This window comes from Pinus tabuliformis, chromosome J (assembly GCF_031772625.1).
Source record: "Pinus tabuliformis cultivar Carrire ecotype Pingquan chromosome J, CPIR1, whole genome shotgun sequence".
Taxonomy (NCBI): Eukaryota; Viridiplantae; Streptophyta; class Pinopsida; order Pinales; family Pinaceae; genus Pinus; species Pinus tabuliformis.
Genome location: NC_142295.1, coordinates 1078397625 through 1078417338, shown reverse-complemented (window position 1 = coordinate 1078417338; position 19714 = coordinate 1078397625). Strand labels below are relative to the sequence as shown.

At 34.9% G+C, this 19714-nt stretch overlaps 1 protein-coding gene across 1 annotated transcript in view; it reads left to right on the top strand.

Annotated features, from left to right (window-relative positions):
• Nucleotides 1–17859, top strand: part of LOC149230696 (FAD-linked oxidases family protein) — a 326280-nt gene extending 308421 nt beyond the window's left edge. The window contains exon 12 of the mRNA XM_089376125.1: nt 17494–17859. Coding sequence (XP_089232251.1) covers nt 17494–17613 — 120 coding nt within the window. The 3' untranslated portion in view covers nt 17614–17859. The remainder of the gene's footprint in view (nt 1–17493) is intronic.
• The last annotated feature ends 1855 nt before the right edge of the window (nt 17860–19714 follow it).

Here is a 19714-nt window from a genome sequence, read left to right as displayed (position 1 = left end):
AATTAGTCTCTTACTCTCTTAAGGTCTGATAGACCATATTGGTCTTAGTGGACGTTAATCATCATCATCATCATCACTCTATGTTCTAATGCTTTACCAAGAGTGGATTATTTGTTGGAATTCGATGTTGAAACTCAAGGACTCAAAATTAAGTAAAGGATTCATCTTTTTTGGCGATTTCAATCTCACTTTGTATCCATGGGAAAAGAAGGGTGGAACTCTTGTGAAAGATCCCTTCAAGGAACATATGGAAGATCTAATTTCTTCGTTCAAACTAGTGGATATCAAACTCGTGGGCAAAAAATATACTTGGACCAATAGGAGAATTGGTCCTAGGCATATTACGACCCACCTGGATAGATTCATGTTAGATAGTTAACTTTTGAATCAAAATGTCGGATTTTCTTCCAACATTATTTTATGGGGGAGCACATACCACATGCCAATTTCTCTATTAATGTTCCCAGAGGTGGACTATGGTCCATTGCCATTTAGATTTGACCTACTCTAGCTTAATCAACAAGATGTAATGAGAAATGTCACCGTATACTGGAACTAATTGATTTATTGCTCCCCCATGTTTATATGGGAGAGCAAAATAAAAAATTTAAGGACAACTCTCAAAAAATGGTCTAAGGAAAATAAAAGAAATTGGAAGCAAGAAATTAACCTACACAAAACAACCTAGAAGCCATTCAAAAGGGATGGAAACTGAAGGAAAAACAACTAACATCCTACAAGAAGAAAGGATGGAATTTCAAAAATACCACTTCATAGTAAAAAGGGAAGAAGAAATTTGGAGATTAAAATAAAAACGTGCATGGCACAAGGCAAGGGATAGGAACACCAAATTCTTCCACAACTAGGAAAAAATGAGATTATGCAAAAATAATATAAAGACCATAAATGTAAATGGGGAGTAAGTTAAGGAATTCTCCTACTCCAAATTAGAAAAGAACGCAATAGAGATAAACTACATGTTAGAGCACATTAAAACTCTGATTTCTAGAGAAGATAATGAAGCACTTCTTAAGTCGATATCTAAAGAAGACATTTGGAATGCTTTAGTTACATTCAGCCCCAACAAAGCTCTAGGTTTGGATGGCTTCTCAACACATTTTTACCATAAGTGTTTGGGAATCATCAAAGAAGATGCTATGCACAATGGTGGATTACTCCTTGAAGACTAGATTCAATGGGGGAGGAACAAATTCCTCATTCTTGGCCCTAATTCCTAAAGAATTAAATCCTTCCAATTTTAGCAACTTCCATCCAATCTCCCTACGCAATGTCTCATATACTATTGAAAATAGTTTAGCTTGGGAGGTACTCCCACAAATCATGGGTACTTGATTTGTGAGGAGGTGACCCACAAATGGATGTTTGTGTGCATAGTAACTGAGCCTGGGGTTTTGAACCCAAAGCAGTAGGTTTAAAACAAGAAAATAATTTTTATTTATAATATTTTGGTGTTTGAGCATGTAGGCTTTGGTCGGTTGGGTGCTAAGAGACATGTCCCTTGGGGTTAATTACTCACCACATGAACACTATATATGGGAGATCATGTGAGGTCATTTCATCACATTAGAGAAAACATCATTGTGAAGGAAACCAAGCCAAGAAACCATTGATAAAAAAGGAGGACGAATTATGTGATTTGAAGAGAAGTTTTGTCTTTGTGAAGGAGGTTGAGTATCCTCCTAGGCTCTGACTATTGAACCGTGAAGAGGAGTTTCCAAAACAAGTGTTTGTCTATTGTTTTGTGTAGAGGTCAAAGTTTTGTTTGAGGGCTGAAGCCCTAGAATCTTGTGATAGGGGACGAAGTGCCTCAGTTTAAGCTGTAGGTGTAGGCCTCAGGTGCGCGTTGTTGTCGCCTTAATCCACACTTGGGATTATTGTGGAGAAAATCTCTAACTCCACTTAGTGTGGTCTTGGGGCAAGTCTCGATCAAAGTGTAAAAATTCAACCTTGGGAATAAATCAACAAGGGTCCAGAAATTGAAAAATTCGTTAAAGTCGGGAGGTTTTTGAAAAAATCGACAAAATTTAAAAAGTACAAAAATATTCATTTTTGTAATCCTTTTTAGCATCTAAAGTATCAATAACATCAGATAAATGCATTACCACATAAATATGAAAAGAAAGCTAATATATAAGATGTATAAGAAGTCTAGTGCTACATCACATACCAATAGTGATTCAAGTATTAAATCTTGAGTCCTGACTCAATCTCAAGAGTCAAAATATCAACAAAAAATATAATAAATGTATATCATGATTCATCATCATGAGTCATCTACATGTCATAAACTAATCATTCATTGAGTTCCTCTACTACTTTTATAGGAATAGAGAATGGCTTTGCCTTTTTCCTCTCGAGGAAGAAGGCCTTGCCCCTAGGGCAAAAAATGGACTTTTTCATTCTCTAGAAGCAAAAATAGGAGGTCGCCTTTGTCTTCTGCTACTGCCCATCCAAGATGGTGTCACACCCACCTCCTCTTGCTCTGCCTCCTGTTCATGTCCCTGCTCCTCCTCTACTTCTCCCTCCCCTGCAACTGCTACCTCCTCTAGCTCCAGTGTCTCTAGATCCACCACTAACCAATAAGGTATTGAGTCCATGATGGGCCTCTCAATTTCAACCCTCCATGTAGTAGTCGTGTCAATATGTGCAATGAGTTGGCTTCCACGTTTGGGGTTTTCTGAAGTTGTCTCACCCACAATCGAGTAAATCTCCTCCTCTTGGGCAGTGACAAACACATCCTCTCTCCACAAGCATGAATCACAAAGATTAGAGTACAAAATGAGTGGAAAATCGACCTTTTCCTAACTTATACATAGCCCGCTGCCCGACACCTCACGAGTTTTTGGATAAATTCCTGAGTTTTTCATTTTTGAAAAAATCATGAAAAACTTGGCCGATAAAATCGGTGAGTTGAAAAATCGTGAAAAACTCGGTCGATAAAATCGGTGAGTTGAAAAAATCGTGAAAAACTCAGCTGATAATATCGGTGAGTTGAAGAAATCGCAAGTTCCCAATGTTATCACAATTTTATCAGGACTTTTTCCATTTAGGTCTCAAGTTGGTGTTGTCACTCAATTCCCATCTGCTCCTTCTAGGCTTACTCCTAGTCAAAGCCAAGGGGGGTGGACTCTACAAAATATCTAAGGCTCAACTAATTAATGTTAGAGTAATATTCTAGGAGTTAAAAGAAAGTAACCAAGATGCAATTTGACTATGTAAAAGCATCATAAGAACTCAAGGCAGACTCATTGATTCCATCAACATAAACATCCACAAGTATAGATATTGCAAGATAAACAAAATAGACCAATGCCAAATAATTTGTAGTTGTAAGAAAATGATCCAAGTGCAAAAGATAAACTTGAAAGTAAAGCTTGGAAAGTAAATTGCTTAAGAGATAGATGCCCCACAAGATAAATACTTAGGAAAGATAAGAATGCACAATAATGAAAATACTTGGCAATGTAAAGACTTGGAATCAATATGTTCAACAAATGATATATGCTTTCTTAAAAGAAAACAACAATTGCGTCAAGATATACGAACTTCAAGAAACCACAATTGCAAGATGAATATAGTGAATTACTCTTGGTTGATTTTAGCTTAAGTTAGTTGGTTAGTTCTAAGATCTAAAGCAAGTTCTAAATGAACTTCTTCCCCAAATCTTATCCTCGCCAGGGCCTTAATCCTAGAATAAGGAGTCAATAGGGGAGGAAGGATACCTCGGTTGCTACTTCAACCAACAAAAGTTGGAGGTAAGTTAATTATTGCAAAAATTGAAAGATTGCTTGCAAATGAAGTATTGCTTGAAAACAAAGTAAAACAACCCAATTAGATATCAATGCAATTCAGAGATGCACAAGTGAGTTGCAAAAGTGAGTAAATCTACAAGTTAACTCGCTGGCATGAAAGTGAAAATTGCATAAAAAACTTGGATGCAAAGTTGAATTAGCAAGTAAAAGAAACTAAGCTAACTACAAGATACAATTAATTCATCTATTCTACTTTAGTTTAGTTAATCAAGGGAAACCACTCAAGCATCACATGAACACTTTCCCCAAATGGGGAAGAGGATGCCTAAGATAAAAATTCCCTAACTCCAAAATAAAAATAATCTTTTATTAAGTCCCTCTTGTAGAATGAGGGGTGAAGAGTAAGTTGAAAGGAGGTTACAATGAGATCCCTTAAAGGGATAAAATATTTCTTCCAAATGTTACAAGTAGGTCCGTTTTAGAGAAGGAATTCTAAGGAAGGTTTGGAAGAAAGGGCTTACAACGAAATCCCTTAAAGGGATAAAATATTTCTTCCAAACATTACAAGTAGGTCCCTTTAGAGAAGGAATTCGAAGGAAGGTTTGGAAGAAACCTTAAGGGATACAAAAAAAAAACCTTCTCCAAGTACTTGTAAGTTCAAAGAAGAATTACAAAATGTTACAAAACTATGTTGCCAGGAAATGTGTGTTCGGGGCAGGGGCGGGAAAGGGGACGGGTACATCATTTTTTGAAACACGGTGCATGGGTTTGTCAGGGGTGTATATATATATATATATATATATTATATTTTATAAATTATTATATATGTGAATTTGTATATTTTTCAACTTTAAACAAAAAAACTAAAATATTTATGATTTAAACTCTAAATATTTAAACATGCACATCATTGAGCATTCAACATTCACAATAAAATTTCAAAATTTCTAGTTTGATATCAAGTGCAAATTGGAATTTACATTGATAAGAATCATGATATATGTCCATTGTCATACTACATTGAAAATTTTCCTTAAGGCATCTCCAAACAAGAATTAAAAAATTTTAAAATACTAAAATAAAAATAGCTAATAGTGAAAAATGTTTTCCTCAAGCCATGTCATCAACATCTATGTCATTGGCATCACTCAGATCTTCAATTAGCATGCTCTCCAAGTAGGAATCACTTTGATCTTGAGGCTCCTTCTCATTGATAGCAATTGGAGGTAGCTCAATAAGGCCATCTGGTTGTATCTCCTCGTCCACACACATAACATCATTTGCGTATTGGTCCCATCTCTTAAAAGGACCCTCCTTGTACCCAGGGTCTTTTCGAGATATGAGACTAAGTGTGCTATGAATGTACACTATGTTCTTTGCCTTCTTTAAGCCCAATCTATTTCTCTTTATTGAATGTATAAAGATATAAGTACTCCAATTCCTCTCGCAAGATGAAGAACTAACTACCTGGAATATTAGGGGAAGCCCATTAAATTAATCAAAATTTTAAAAATTAAACTTAAATGAACCCCAAAGAACCCAATTTTGGGGTTCCAAGTACCCATCATCAGGGTTCTTCATACCCGCCAAGACAAAAGAACCCAATTTTTTTTAATGGAGAACCCAGTTCTTATGGGTTCTTCTTAGAAGAACCTGTACCTGAATCCGGTACTTGGGAACGAGAACCCGGGACAGGTTCGAGAACCCCACCCTCGGGTTCAACCCGTGCAATATAAGTTACAAATAATTACCTTTTGAAGAGGAATTGAAAAGACTTATAGAGAAAAATTACAATAAACCTCTTTTCAAGAAAAGAGAAGAATGTTATTGGAAATACGCAACAATTATGTAAGTTAAAAAAGTCCTTTGGGCAGATTGAAAGGAGAAACTCTTCTACAAAAATTACAATATTCTTCTTGAAGAATCTTGAGTGAGGAAAATCTCTTGAAAGGAGTTTCAAGGAGGCAAAATGAAGTTTGATGTTTGCTGTCCCAAAGGTGGTTTTTTTTGAATGCCTTGAGCTTTAAATGTTAAGGTTGATCCACCAATTTTCTTCTTGGACTTCAACGACCTGCAAAATAGATTAACAAGATTGCAAAGTGAAAGATGCCATATTCAACTTGGGCATCTGCAAGATTAGTAGTAAAACATGATTAAAACAACTTGGAAGTAAAATATATTACAAGTAAGTGAAATCTTTGCTCTATGGTAGCCAAGAATAGCTGAGTTAAATCAGCTCTTCTTGGCTGATTTGTGGCTGCTCATGCAGAAGGTAACTTAAAGAAATTTTTATAGATTTGAGAAAGGTGTTGGGCCCTTTTTGACGCCCTTCTTTTGGATCTCTTTGGCCACCCATAAAGATGCTGAGATCGCCAGTCCCTTGGCTCTTTGAGGTTGGGTGATCTAACCAACAATTTCCCCAACCTCAAACCCTTGAAGGCAACCTGTGCTATACTAGGGTTTGAAGGCAACCTGTGCTATACTCATTGCAAAGAGAAAAGGCAATTTGTGCTATTCAGAAATAAACAATATTATCTATCCCTCCCTTAGGCAATACGAAAGCAATAAAACAATTCAAATCAGCATGGATATACCTTACACCAAGAGAAAAGTCACCAAAACCACGCCAACATGGAACCTCCAAAGACTTTCTTTTATTATAATGAGCAAAAATAAATTGACAGAGTGTACCCAAGCCTTGAGCTTCCAACCATGGAAGAATGAGAGCTCAATGGGTTTATTTATACAATTCCTGGAGTAAATCCAATGAAAACTGAACCAACAAGTGGCAAATAAAGTGAGAATCCCAAAGAAAAATCGAGTTGCTAAGTGGCTGAGATAACTACCCAAGCGTCTAACAAATTGCTGTATGACGCCTGTGCTGACCTGCGTTGATACTCCACTAGCTGATGCGTATTGCCCAACTGCTAGTGTGTACTGCCACCGTGGAACAAATGTGAAAAAGGCTGGTGGATAAAGGGGACAAATCCCCTACTTAACTTATGATTATGCCCAGCTCTGTCCCACGTATCAACAACCATCTAACTGTTGTCAAATGAATTGTTAATCCTGTGCTGCGTATCATCCTCTAAATGCTGCGTATGAATTCCTTGACTGGTAGCATATAACTTTTAACTGGCAAAGTGGGGGACAAAATGTGTTATATGTGGCAGTGTTGCCCCCCACTAAATTGACAGCAAATCCGTGCCACTAAAGAGGAAACTCGGGTTGCTTGAGTGGCAATTTGGGCCCCTCTTCTAACTAATGTTAATTCGTGCTCACTTGGCAGCTGATTCGACTTTCCCAGGTGACAATCCCAATCAGTTTGGAACTTCAGTTGACTGACCAGACATTCAACTTGTCCCCTTTAACGTGGGGTATGCTTTTATTATGTCCCCATTTATTAATTTATTTTTTTGCAGGTCAAATTAGAGAAAGTGGATTTTGAAGGGGAGATATTCATTTTTTGAACTCCAAAGTTGGTCTTAAGATAATGTTGCCGTGTTAAGCACAAATTTCGGGTTCTCACATGACAACATATTCTAGTGCCACTTATTTGCATCATTATATAAAAAATTAATTAAAAAAATTTGGTGGGAAATTTTAATAAATTAAAAAATCTTAGAAAAATGTAGTCAAATTTCATGAGACTTTGGATATGATCTAGCATGGTAATATTCATCAACCCTAGACATTAGGACCAACTTAAGGCCCAATTTTTAAGCCGCACTCCAGCATTGGAGGTATGTGAGTGAAAAAAACTCGACTAGTTATTTATCGCTAAAGAGTGAAAATAATTGGTCAAGTGAAAAAGCACTCTAGAGTGGACTCACTTAATAATCGGGTCCCAAGTCACCTAAGCTTGTTACAAAAGTTCATCATGCTAGCAAATTTATTGTAAATGCCTTGTAGGGGTGTGGAATTTGAGAGATGTAGAGAGAAGAGAGAGAATGGGGCAAAGATGCCCTGCTAGACTTCTGATCTTCTGAAAAGTTTTCTTGGTGCCCATGTCCATTGGGCAATGGGGTCTCCGTTCCCTATCATGTGCATATGAGCAAGTAACATGGGCCTTAGGCAGGGATCCGAGGGTGACTTCAGACCAGCCCAAAGGCCTCAGGGGGATAGTAAAAGAGGTTGGGAAGCGTCAAGTTGATTGCCAGCTCGTGTGGAAGTGTCTTAGGCCTGTGGAGAGGCAAGCGAGGCAAGTAAGAAGGCTGCTAATTTGTTGTAGGTGGTTGTTGAGTTGTTTTGGGAAGCCTATTTTGTAAAGGATGTCCAAACAATAGTATTTGAAGCTCATTAGTATAGTGATCTTAAGAGACCAGCCCACCATGAGCAACTGAAGGTGCATGGCTATTAGGAGTTAATCCCTGTGAGAGAAGGTGGAAATGGACTGCTAGGACAGAGTACTAATGGAGCAAATTCTCTATGGACAATAGGACTGAAATGGCTCGAAGAAAAGGACCTCAACCAACAAGTGAGTTGAGTGTTTTGTCTTCTGATTTTATTGGGAAGATTGAGGGTCTAAGGGAGAAAACCTCAAGCCCTAGTTGTATATTGTTGTATACTGGTCTATTATCAAGTTTCATAAAGGGTCGTGATCCCTGGAACTGGAGCCCTATGATTGTTTATTGAATAAATAAGTTTTGGGCCACATATATATCTATGTACTTTATTGTTTCACTACTATTATATTTCCGTTGTGCAAAGTTGTGTCGGTTGAACACTGCTAGTGTGTTTGTGTGCTAAGTCTAGCCATAGATCAGACTTGGGGTGTAAGGGAAATTTCAACATGGTATCAGAGCTACTTTGAAGGGACATATGAAACAGAGTGTGCACAAGAAGCAGCCTAAGAGGGTGTTGGTTGATTTGTTATTGAAGGATTAACAACATGTCAAAGATGATTGTTGGCTTGAGGTATGAGGACAGGTTGGATGGGTTGTCCAACTACAGTCCATGGAAAGAAAGAATCAAGCTAGTCTTGCTGGTGAACAAGATATGGGGGTTTGTTGACAAGGAGATTGCTTCACCGAGGAATGGAAGCCATTTATCAAAGGAATAGTCACTCCAGACAAGTTCCCAGATTTGAACACGTTATGGAATAACTTCATCCAAGAGGAACTTTGGGATAAGGATCTTCATAAGATGAATTTTGATGGAGAGGATGTGGCTCTCACTAGTAAGATGAAGGGAAAAGAAAACTTAGACAATGGAAAGAAGGACTTGAGCAAAGTGAAGTGTTTCACTTGTGGCAAATTTGGTCATTATGCGAGTAAGTGTCCATGTAGAAAGAAAGGAGATAATGAAAACAACAAAGAGATGATAATGGCTTCTACATTTGCAACTGAGCATGATGACTTCATGAGAAGGTTCGAGGAACACCTTTCTCTAGTTTCTCATTTCTCTGAGGGAACCATTGATGAGGGTGCATGGTTCATTGATAGCAGAGCGTCAAAGCATATGATTGGATCGCAGGAAGTATTTGAGACTCTAACTGAATGGGACTTTAAATTGCACATGGAGGTTGGCGATAAGAGTTAGAAAATTGTCAGAGGGTTAGGTATGGTGCCATTCATGATGGAGTTAGGAGGGTTGCTACAAGTCCAGGATGTATTGTGGGTAACAAAGCTCAAGTGCAACATGTTGTATGTCTCAGTGATTGAGGCTAAGGGGTTTGCAATATTTTTTCAGGATGGAAAGGTGACGCTCAAGCCAAAAGGCTATAACTCCACAAGAGTAGTTATTGGAGTTAGGGAGAGTGGTCTATACAAGTTGAAGGGAAAGCCTATAGATCAAGGGAAGAAGAAGGTTTATGAGACTCGGAGGGAGTCAAGTTCGAGTGAGAGTTTGTAGGGTCAAAGGATGATTTTGCAACCCAATAAGGGAGCATGGTCAATGGGAAGAAAGGAGACTTCTACAACTGGCAAGAAGGAACCTTGGAATGGCTTGAGGCCTATCAAGAGAAGCGAGAGGCTTCTGGTGACGGGGACACTTCCAAGGAGAGTGGTGTTCATACTGTAGGTTATGTAGTAGTGATGGATGCCATGAATGGAGATTCTGTTCCTGATGAGTTACGTCCATAGAATGGAAGTACCTCCCTCACTAAGAGGGAGAGTTGAAAATAGCGTAGCTTGGGAGGTACTCCCACAAATCATGAGTACTTGATTTGTGAGGAGGTGACCCACAAAATGGATGTTTGTGGTAAAAGTAGCCAAGATTGGGGTTTTGAACCCAAAGTAGTGGGTTTAAAACAACAACAACAAAAAATTATTTATAATATTTTGGTGTTTGAGCATGTAGGCTCAAGTTCGCTTGGTGCCAAGAGACATGACCCTTGGGGTTAATTAGTCACCCTATAAACACTATATATGGGAGACCATGTGAGGTCATTTCATCACATCCGAGCAATCATCCTTGTGAAGGACATCAAACCAAGAAGAGTGAACCGTAGATCAAAAAGGAGGACGAATTCTATGGTTTTAAAGAGAAGTTTTTTCTTTGTGAAGGAGGTCGAGTATCCTACTAGGCTCTGATTGTTGAACCGTGAAGAGGAGTTGCCAAAATCAGTGTATGTTTATTGTTTTGTGAAGAGGTTGAATTTTTGTTTGAGGGTCGAGCCCTAGAAGTCTATGAGAGGGGGTCGAAGGGCCTCAATTCGAGTTGCAGGTGCAAGCCTCAAGCAACGATTTGAGGGTGACTTCCAACAAGTTGAAAGGCCTCAGGGGGATAGTAAAAGAGGTTGAGAAGCCTCGAGTTTATCTCCAGCTTGTGTGGAAGTGTCTCAAGCTTGTGGAGAGGCGAACAAGGCAAGTAAGAAGATTGTTGATTCGTTATAGGAGGTTGTTGAGCTGTTTTGGGAAGCCTGTTTGGTTAAAGGAGGTCCAAACAACAATATTTGGACCTAATTAGTACAGTGATCTGAAGAGACTAGCCCACTATGAGCAGTTGAAAGTGCATGGATATTAGGAGTTAATCCTTGTGAGAGAAGGTGGCAATGGACTGCTAGCACAAAGGACTAGTGGAGAAGATTGTCTATGGATAACAAGACTGAAAGGGCTTGAAGAAAAATATCTTAACCAACAAGTAAGTTGAGTGTTTTGTCTTTTGATTTCATTGGGCAGATTGAGGGTCTAAGGAAGTAGACCTTAAGCCTTAGTTGTATATTTTTGTATACTAGTCTAGTATCAGGTTTCATAAAGGGCCATGATCCCTGGTATGGGAGCCCTATGATTGTTTATTGAAGGACTAATAAAACAAAATTTGGGCCACATATATATCTTGTACTTTACTGTTTCACTATTGTTATATTTCCATTGTGCAAAGTTGTGGTGGTTGAACGCTGCTAGTGTGTTTGTGTGCTAAGTCTAGCCATAGACTAGACCTAAGGTGTAAGGGAAATTTCAACACACTAATCTCTAAATTAATGGTGATACGACTTAAACCTTTCCTTTCTAGGATGATTTTGGAAAATCAAAGGGGGTTTATCAGAGGAAAGCAGATAGTGGATAATGTTATCCTAACCCAAATAGCTATCCACTCTGGTAAGATGGGGGGGAGGAAATGTTTATTAAACTCAATATGGAAAATGCTTTCAACGGGGTGGACCACAAGTTTTTGTTGGAGAGTCTAAGGAAAAGACGTTTTGATGACAAAGTCATTGATCAAATTGTTTACTGTGTTCTAATACGCAGATTTCTATTTTGGTAAATAGGAGACCAGGGGGTTGGAAAATGTAATATGGAAGCTATTGATTCATATTTTCCTTGTTCCTTAATACTTGCTTGTCAATCTTATTTATCTTCTTGTGTTTCTTTATTAGATATTTTCATCAAACAAATATCAAGATTGAAACATTAAAGACAATGGACACAGATATTAGGCTCCAATCCAGGGCAAAACCCTTGCAAGGCAAAAACCCAGAAAAACTCTTCTCTTCTTATAGAATCTGCTTCAAATGAGAAAACAAAGACCAACCCCCTAGACCAAGTCCTCCTCTAACTACCAAGTGAACTCTTAAAGAAATACTTTCAAGTAGATCAGATCAAGAAATCTTGATCCTGCCTCAACCAACTTCCAGCGACAACTTCAACCGTGAAACTCTGGCCTTGTAGCTACTACAGAGACCCTAATCCAACTTTTAAAGAGATCCACCTTTTAGCAAGACATATCCTTCCAAGTTCAATGAGGTCAACAAAAAATATATGCTCTTCTAGCAACTTGATACTGCAACTCGCTTGCCTACAATTTGAACCTGCAATTTCGGCCTTCCTGGAAGCTGTAAAAACCCTAGATTTTCACACGTGTGAGAGAGATAGAGCCCAAATATAGATCTTCTTCCTTCTTCCTACCTTCTAGACCTTCGCTTTCCTTTTCTTCTTACTTCCTAGCTATAGATCGAAATTTTTCTTGAGAGATCGAACTTGTGGGTGAGTGAGTGACAAATGAGGTCGAATCTACTTCTATTTATAGCCTTTCCAAGGGGTTGAATTCCCTCCTTTAGGTCGACTTGAAGCTGCCAGGGTCGACTTGTACTTTGGAGGTTTCCAGGACCTTCTAGACTCAAAATAAATTCTTTTACAAGTTACATCTTGCCCGAAAGGGTCTTATAAACAATATGCTAACTCTCTTGACTCATGTCAACATATCCTGTGACCTAACAAACCATAGAAGCATGAAGAACATGATTTTACCTAGAAGGCCATCATTAAGAAGCATGAAACCCATGCTTTAAAATAATAACTTTTCTTTCTTCTTTTGTTTGTTACATAAGATATACATATTGAAATGAGTACAATAACAATTATGAAGACTGAAACTAGTTACATTTCCAACACTCCCTCTTAACTAGGGAGGTAGTCATAATTGTACAACCAATACAACATCGTTTTCAAACTGAAGAGTTCTAATAAGAAGAGTCGGATCGATAAGCCAACTATAAGCATCAACATTATACCCAACACTATCTCTTGAGGCCTAACTAGACAAGCTCAATATTCATTCAAGAGCATTGTGCTAGGAGGCTTCATGTGTGATACCGCACTACCTCTACAAGGCATATACCCTATCCAGATGTTCACAAGGTATGTCCTTTTAGGACTATTCTCATCTTGGATTTTTAACCTCTTATGCTCAAAGAATACCGGTCCTCTTCGACCACTCTTGTCTTGGATACCTGTCCTATCCTCGAAGAGTGTTGGTACCTTTCCTTTATTGGATTATCTATCCTCAAGGAAACCACATGCTTTTCCAATCCTCCATCATTCTTTCTTCATGGCCTTCACTTAGACTTACCATTGTTAGTCCTGGTCAAGTGCATGACACTTAAAGAAAAAATGCACATGTGATGTCCATCATCACTCCCTCTCAACCAAAGAAGATATCCTCATCCCTCTTGACCAAGGAATAGATCCTTGCTCTTGTAAAAGGAAACTCCTTTGCTCCCTCTCAAATCTAGAAGAGATTCCAGACTTCCTTTCTATTTGGGAAGTCACAACCACAAGTCATCTAAGTTGTTTCCATAAGAGTATCAATATTAACATTAACATTATTGATAGTATGTTTGAGTTCATTTTGGTATTTTGGTTGTGTTATATATATAATTCTAAATTGATATATAGAGTTTTGTATTATATTAATGGTTTGAATTTTGTATTATATTAATATTTTTTTATAATTAATTTAGGTTGTAAATAATTATTTGATAAATGATAAATGTATTTTATAAAATATGATTATTTAATTTTATTTAAAATATTTATATAATATAATGAGACTATGAGCCAATATAATAAGTAATATGAAATGAAATGTATTTCAATATTATTTTAAAATAAATAATACTTGCTCTAGACATGAAATGTTTCAAAGTGAAATACAAGTCATCCTATCCATCAAATAAATGTTAAAAAAAATGATATCACTGGCAACTTATAAAATTGCTTTAAATATTATAATATATACATATATTTAAAAAAAAATACTTTTATTTAAAATTGAAACATATATATATATATATATATATTAAATAAAAAAATATTCTGTTTTTTAATAAATAATAGAAATTGGTAATTAGAAATTCCAAAAATATTATAAGCCGGTAATTTTAATTTTATTTTAGTGATATATAGAGTTTTATTTTATATTAACATTTAATTTATAATTAAATGTTTATGTTGCACATAATTATATATAAAATAGATATTAAATAAATGTATTTTCTAAAATATTACTATCTCTTCACTATTTTATTTATATGGTTAATTTTATTCATTTTAGGTTATTACTTTTATTTTAATTATTGATAATGATTTTAAATAAAAGTATATTATGGTTTCTTTAATAAATAATATAAATTCCTTATTAGAAAAGAGGAAGAAGATTAGAAAGTAAAAAACAATTAAAGTATAAAAATAAGTCGTTGAATCAAGCATATATTATTGATAATAAATAAAATAAAATGTTTTAATTTATGTATATTAGTCTTCGTTATAAAGGTTAATTATTCTAAGAGGGGTACCGGATGCGGGTGCCTTAATGACTTGTTAATGCTCGAGCACGCGACGCCGGCATCTGGCAAGACCTCAAGTTGGTTTGGCGGTTCGTGGCAGGACATTAATTCGCATTTATGATGCATTGGGTTCAAGGTAAGCAGGGAAAGGATTTCAGGATGGTGCGCACAATTCACGGCTCATTCGTTCTGGTCTCTTCGGACAGTTGCAGAGGTGCTCCGGTTTATTCAGGTAGTGATATTCTCTGGTGGTTATGTCCTCAGAACTTTGGCGCAGTACAGAGCATTTGGAAGCCACCATGGCTTCATAACCGCTCGTATCTTGCCCGCTTCAGGTATTTGGTTGTGTTTCTTTTCGAAGGTGTCTGGTATAGTCAGTCAGTCTCATCTATCTGCGTCGGGTGTATTACGCCAGTCTTCTTGCCCATCTCTGTAAGGGGTCTCGTTTCGGTCTTTGCTGAAGGTGTCTGGGTTGGGTATTGGGTTCATTCTGTCAGTGCTGGGTTATTTCTCGTGGTCGTCTATACTCTCTGTGCAGGGTTATTTCTTGGGGTCGTCAAATCAGAGGTCTGTTCTCTCCGGTTTCTCTTAGTTTGTGGTGGGTTGCTTCTCTTTGTCCCTCTGTCCGTTAGCACTTTCAATTTGTTCATCCGTTCTGCAATGGCCAGGCGTCGTGGTATTCCCAGGCGGGGTAGTAATTCAGGATCCCGTGGTGGTTTTCGGGGTCGTGGTGGCTCTGGACCTCGTCGTATCTCCCCGTTAGCCTCTGCCTCGCCGGCCTCACCGCCATCAGACCACTCCGGACCCTCCCTAAACAGCTCTTTTCACTCATCTCGGTTCAAATTTAAAAGCAGGCTTAACAAACCGATTATCTCAGCTATTATAACTGTCATCTTCTCGGAGGAAGAAGATGAGCTCACAGGCTCAGTTGAGACCTCCAAGGAAAAGTCTCTTTCTCAAAATTCCAGTGACTCTCAGGGCAGTTTGGCGGGTGATGTCCTCAATAATCCCGCTGCGTTGCAGGAAGACGGTCAACAAGAAGATTCTCGCCATCAGCAAGACTCTTCTCAAGAGGATATCATAGCTTGTGCGCCGGCGCAATTCTCTGGCAGCGTTCTGCACCTTGTGACTCCTCCAGGCTGCAACATGATGGAAGTTGAAGATAATGTGATGGTTCATTGGGTAAGCTCTCCCAACAAGGCAAATGAAGACAACACAGACTCGCCACCTCAGGCATAACTACTTATGCCTCAGCAAGTCATCTCAGGAATGCTGGTTTTTTTGGATGCAATTCTCAGTGGGTACGGCTCTGATATCAGCAGTATGGTTTTTTCTCATCCTCCAGGTTATGATTTTGGCTTTCCAGTTTTTTTGTAATAGTGGCAAAGAACAGTATTTTGTAATAGGGCGGCTCATACTAAAGCGTCGATCCTATCTAGCTCTATTTAGTCTTGGGTCTATGATTTTCATCTTTGTAAACAGAAGGCTAAGTGTTAATTGCCATGATTTTTCTGACAGAGGGCAGGCTACAGCCCCCTCAAAAGTTCAAACCTCTTTGTAAATATTTTTCTTTATTAATTATAATAGAATAGCCTTTACACAGAAAAAAAAAAAAAAAAATTATTCTAAGAGGGGAGAAATGATTAATTAGTACAATCACATTAAAAATACTAATGTGGTTGATATAGTTAAAAGCTTCACAAATATAATAAAAAACTATGGCAATACAAGTATGTCTTACTAATGTACACATTTACATTGACTAACAATGTGTAAAAAGAGCCCACGGGGCTTTGGATTGATGGTGAATGGGTGTATTGTTAAGGCACTCCTTGGGATAGGTCACCGGCGTGGATTGATGGTGAATGGGTGTACTGTTAAGGGACTCATTGGGATAAGTCACCGGTTCAAATCCCCCGTGGATGCTTAGGTAGTATTATATAGGAAAAAAAAAACAATGTATAAAAAGGTTATGAGTGAACTTTAACTTGAGAAAAAAAAGGAATTACACATCTTATTCTAAAATGGACCATTTTGCTAAATAAAATTTTCTTGTATATAAATAAATGTTATAAATAATAATGAGGAACTTATCATGGAGCAACTTATTAGAATTGGAATAATCTCAAATCTCTTGGAAATAATTTTTTAAATTTATTGAAAGTAATAGACGATTTTGCTAATTAAAATTTTCTCATATATAAATGAATGTTATAAATAATAATGAGGAACACATCATGGAGGAACTTATTAGAAGTGGAATAATCTCAAATCCCTAGGAAATTGCTGGCAATGGCAATCTAGTTTTTTAAATTTATTAAAAGTCAATGCAACCTAACAAACTACAACCTTTGAGAATCAATCTAGGCCATTAATTAAAAAAAAAAAAAGTCCACCAGTCTTATCCACCTTAAGTTGAAATAAGAAGCCTTCAGCAATTAATTTAATTGTGTCATTTATGTATTTTTATTAAACATGATGATGTAATTTCAACATAACTTTGAAGTTCTTGTTTGAATGTTGTAGTATAATACATGTTGAAAAAGATAATCATTCAATAACTAATTTCTTTATATTATTCTAAGTTTATTATGTTCATAAGTTATTTTGGAATAGAGATTCTAGATTTTTAATTTAATTATCAATAATAAAAGTGAATAGTACAAATTTAACTTTCATAGAATATTTCTAACGGTTAGATTTAGAAAGTTTAAATTTATTTCAAAGCTAGTTATGTTTTTTTTTTTTTTTTTTCATTTAATTATAAAAAATGTGTTTTTTACAATTTAATTTAATTAAAAGAAAGGTCATATTTCCTTTTGCTTTTATTTATTATATTGATTTTTTTGTTGTTTATTATTACTTTATGTTTTTTGTTACATGTTTTTTCAACTTATACTTCACTCATATTATTATTTTTTTAATTAATAATAATAATAATTTAAAATAAAATTATAATTTATTTAATTTGTATTTTTTTTAATTATGGTAAAATGTATCATTTTAATGTTTATGAAAATTTACTAATTATTTAATGTTTATGAAAATTTACTAATTATTTTATTTATATAATTATATTAGTTTCAATTATTATTAACATTATTTTGAAAAAAAATGGAGTTTTTGAATGGTTATTAACCTCAATTATTTTGAAAAAGACATTTTCTTGCAAATAAAGGTGTAATAACCAAATTTGTATTTTTTTTTTTACAGTATCTTGAAAAGGAGCTAGGTAGTGAGGCACTGAGAACAATGGCGCTGATAAAGCATGCAGTGGATCCCAACAATATTATGAACCCGGGAAAGCTTATCCCTCCCCACGTTTGTTTCTAAAAGAATGTATAAATTGAAATCAAATTAAGGATAATAGATAAGTGTTTCATTTGGTAACAGTGCTCACGGATTAGATCCAAAGAACAACTTGATATGAGTATATGATATTGTACAGCGCCAAAAGGATTCGTTCTTATCAGCAACGTCATATGGTATAACATTAAAAAGAAAAAAGATAATTTATTTATATTTATTTTTTCAGTATGAAAAAAACAATATATATATTTAAATATATTCAGTACCTAATGTATTTGTTGATGCCAGAATTGCGATCATATTTTTAGAAACAGTAATATAAAGTTTATTTTGACCATAAAAATATACAATCTAGATTTATGACTATGTATCCATGGTATTAATATAAGAAAATAGTTTACAATCATATATCTATATTAATCTAATTAGACAACAGTCAGGTATCTAATATGTGGAAGTATGTTGTGTACCAAACAAAAAAAATATAAATAGTGTCACCAAAAAAACACCGAAGATCTTTCAAAAACAGCATATGTGTTCTTCCAAAAAAATTGATGCTATCCAGGTAAAGGAAGCATTCCGACTTTTACAATGTTATTTCTCAGTTTAATTTCAATATACATCTCATCCGAAACATCCTGTAAGCCTCTTTTAAACAGTCGATCAGCATTTTGATTGAAATCCCTTCCAATATACACAACTGTGATTATCTATTATATTGATTAACATTTATTTATTTATTAGAGTAATTGATTATATAAAATGGTTTTAGATCATAATTACAAAGTTAGAATCAAACCATTTTTATTGGTAAATCTTTCATATATACGATCTTCAGAAGAAATGGTTTTAATTTAAAGTGGCTATAATTATTATGTTCTTATATTTGAAAGGTACGATAATCTTAATCTTAACATGAATATTTTTTATTGTAGTATTATTCATTTATTTTATTATTATTAATTTTTAAAAAAATTAATAAAATTAAATCCTTATTTATATTATTTAATATTTTTATAATTAATTTAGAATAAAAAAAATAAAAATATATATAAATTTATACAAATATTATAATATATTTTTTATATAAATGTTATAATATATTTTTTATATAAATGTATGTTATTGTATAATTTTTTATTTTATTATCTAATAAATTGGTTACGTTGATTTTAATTTATGTTTTATAATAGTAGATATAGATTAATAATAAAGTAATTTTAATAAGTTTTTATTATAGAGGTTTTCGTAATAATTTGTAATTGTTATACTTCTCATATTGATTCTGATTTTAATTTATGTTTTACATTAATGAATAAGAATAAATAAAATAATTGTAATAACGGTTTATTATATCAAGAAAAACTAAATACATTGCACACTGAATTATAAGAAAGATATATTGTATGTTATATATTAACATATAGCTGTGAATTTCTCAAGTATTAAGAGAAATGTATTTTTTTTCTTCATTTCCCTTATATTTAATAGATTTAGAATAGATATGAAATTTATTTCTTTTTTTATTTCCCTTATATTTAATAGATCTACAATGGATATGAATCTAAGTGAAATAACAAAGATTTTGATATATCTATCTATTTATTATCAAGTTTAAATGTAATAATATATTTTTCTTTATATAATAATTTTAAAAAAAATGCTTATATTATATGTTAATATGAACTTATGAATGTGTTTCCAAATTTCATAATAAGGATGAAAAAAATTGAATAATAATATGATGTGTTTACAAATTTCATAATAAGGATGAAAAAAATTGAATAATCACAACGACAATTAAATACAATCTTAGTGGATTAATGATATATAATAATGACAAACAAGGGTGAAAAGAGTCCATTGTTATATGTGGGTGAATAGTTGAGAAATTAGTTACACTAGTGGGGTTTAGTAATAGGAAGTGTGGAACCTTTCTTCTCTTAGAAGAAATTATTTTCCTTTAAAAATCAATGAAAGTTGGAATAAAATGGTGATGACATTAAACACTTTTCTAGATCATGTAGTAACTATCACATCGAAAAATAATACAACTTAATAATGGATTTGTTTATTTTCCAACAACTTAATATCAATAAACATATAACCTAAAGGCTCTAAATTT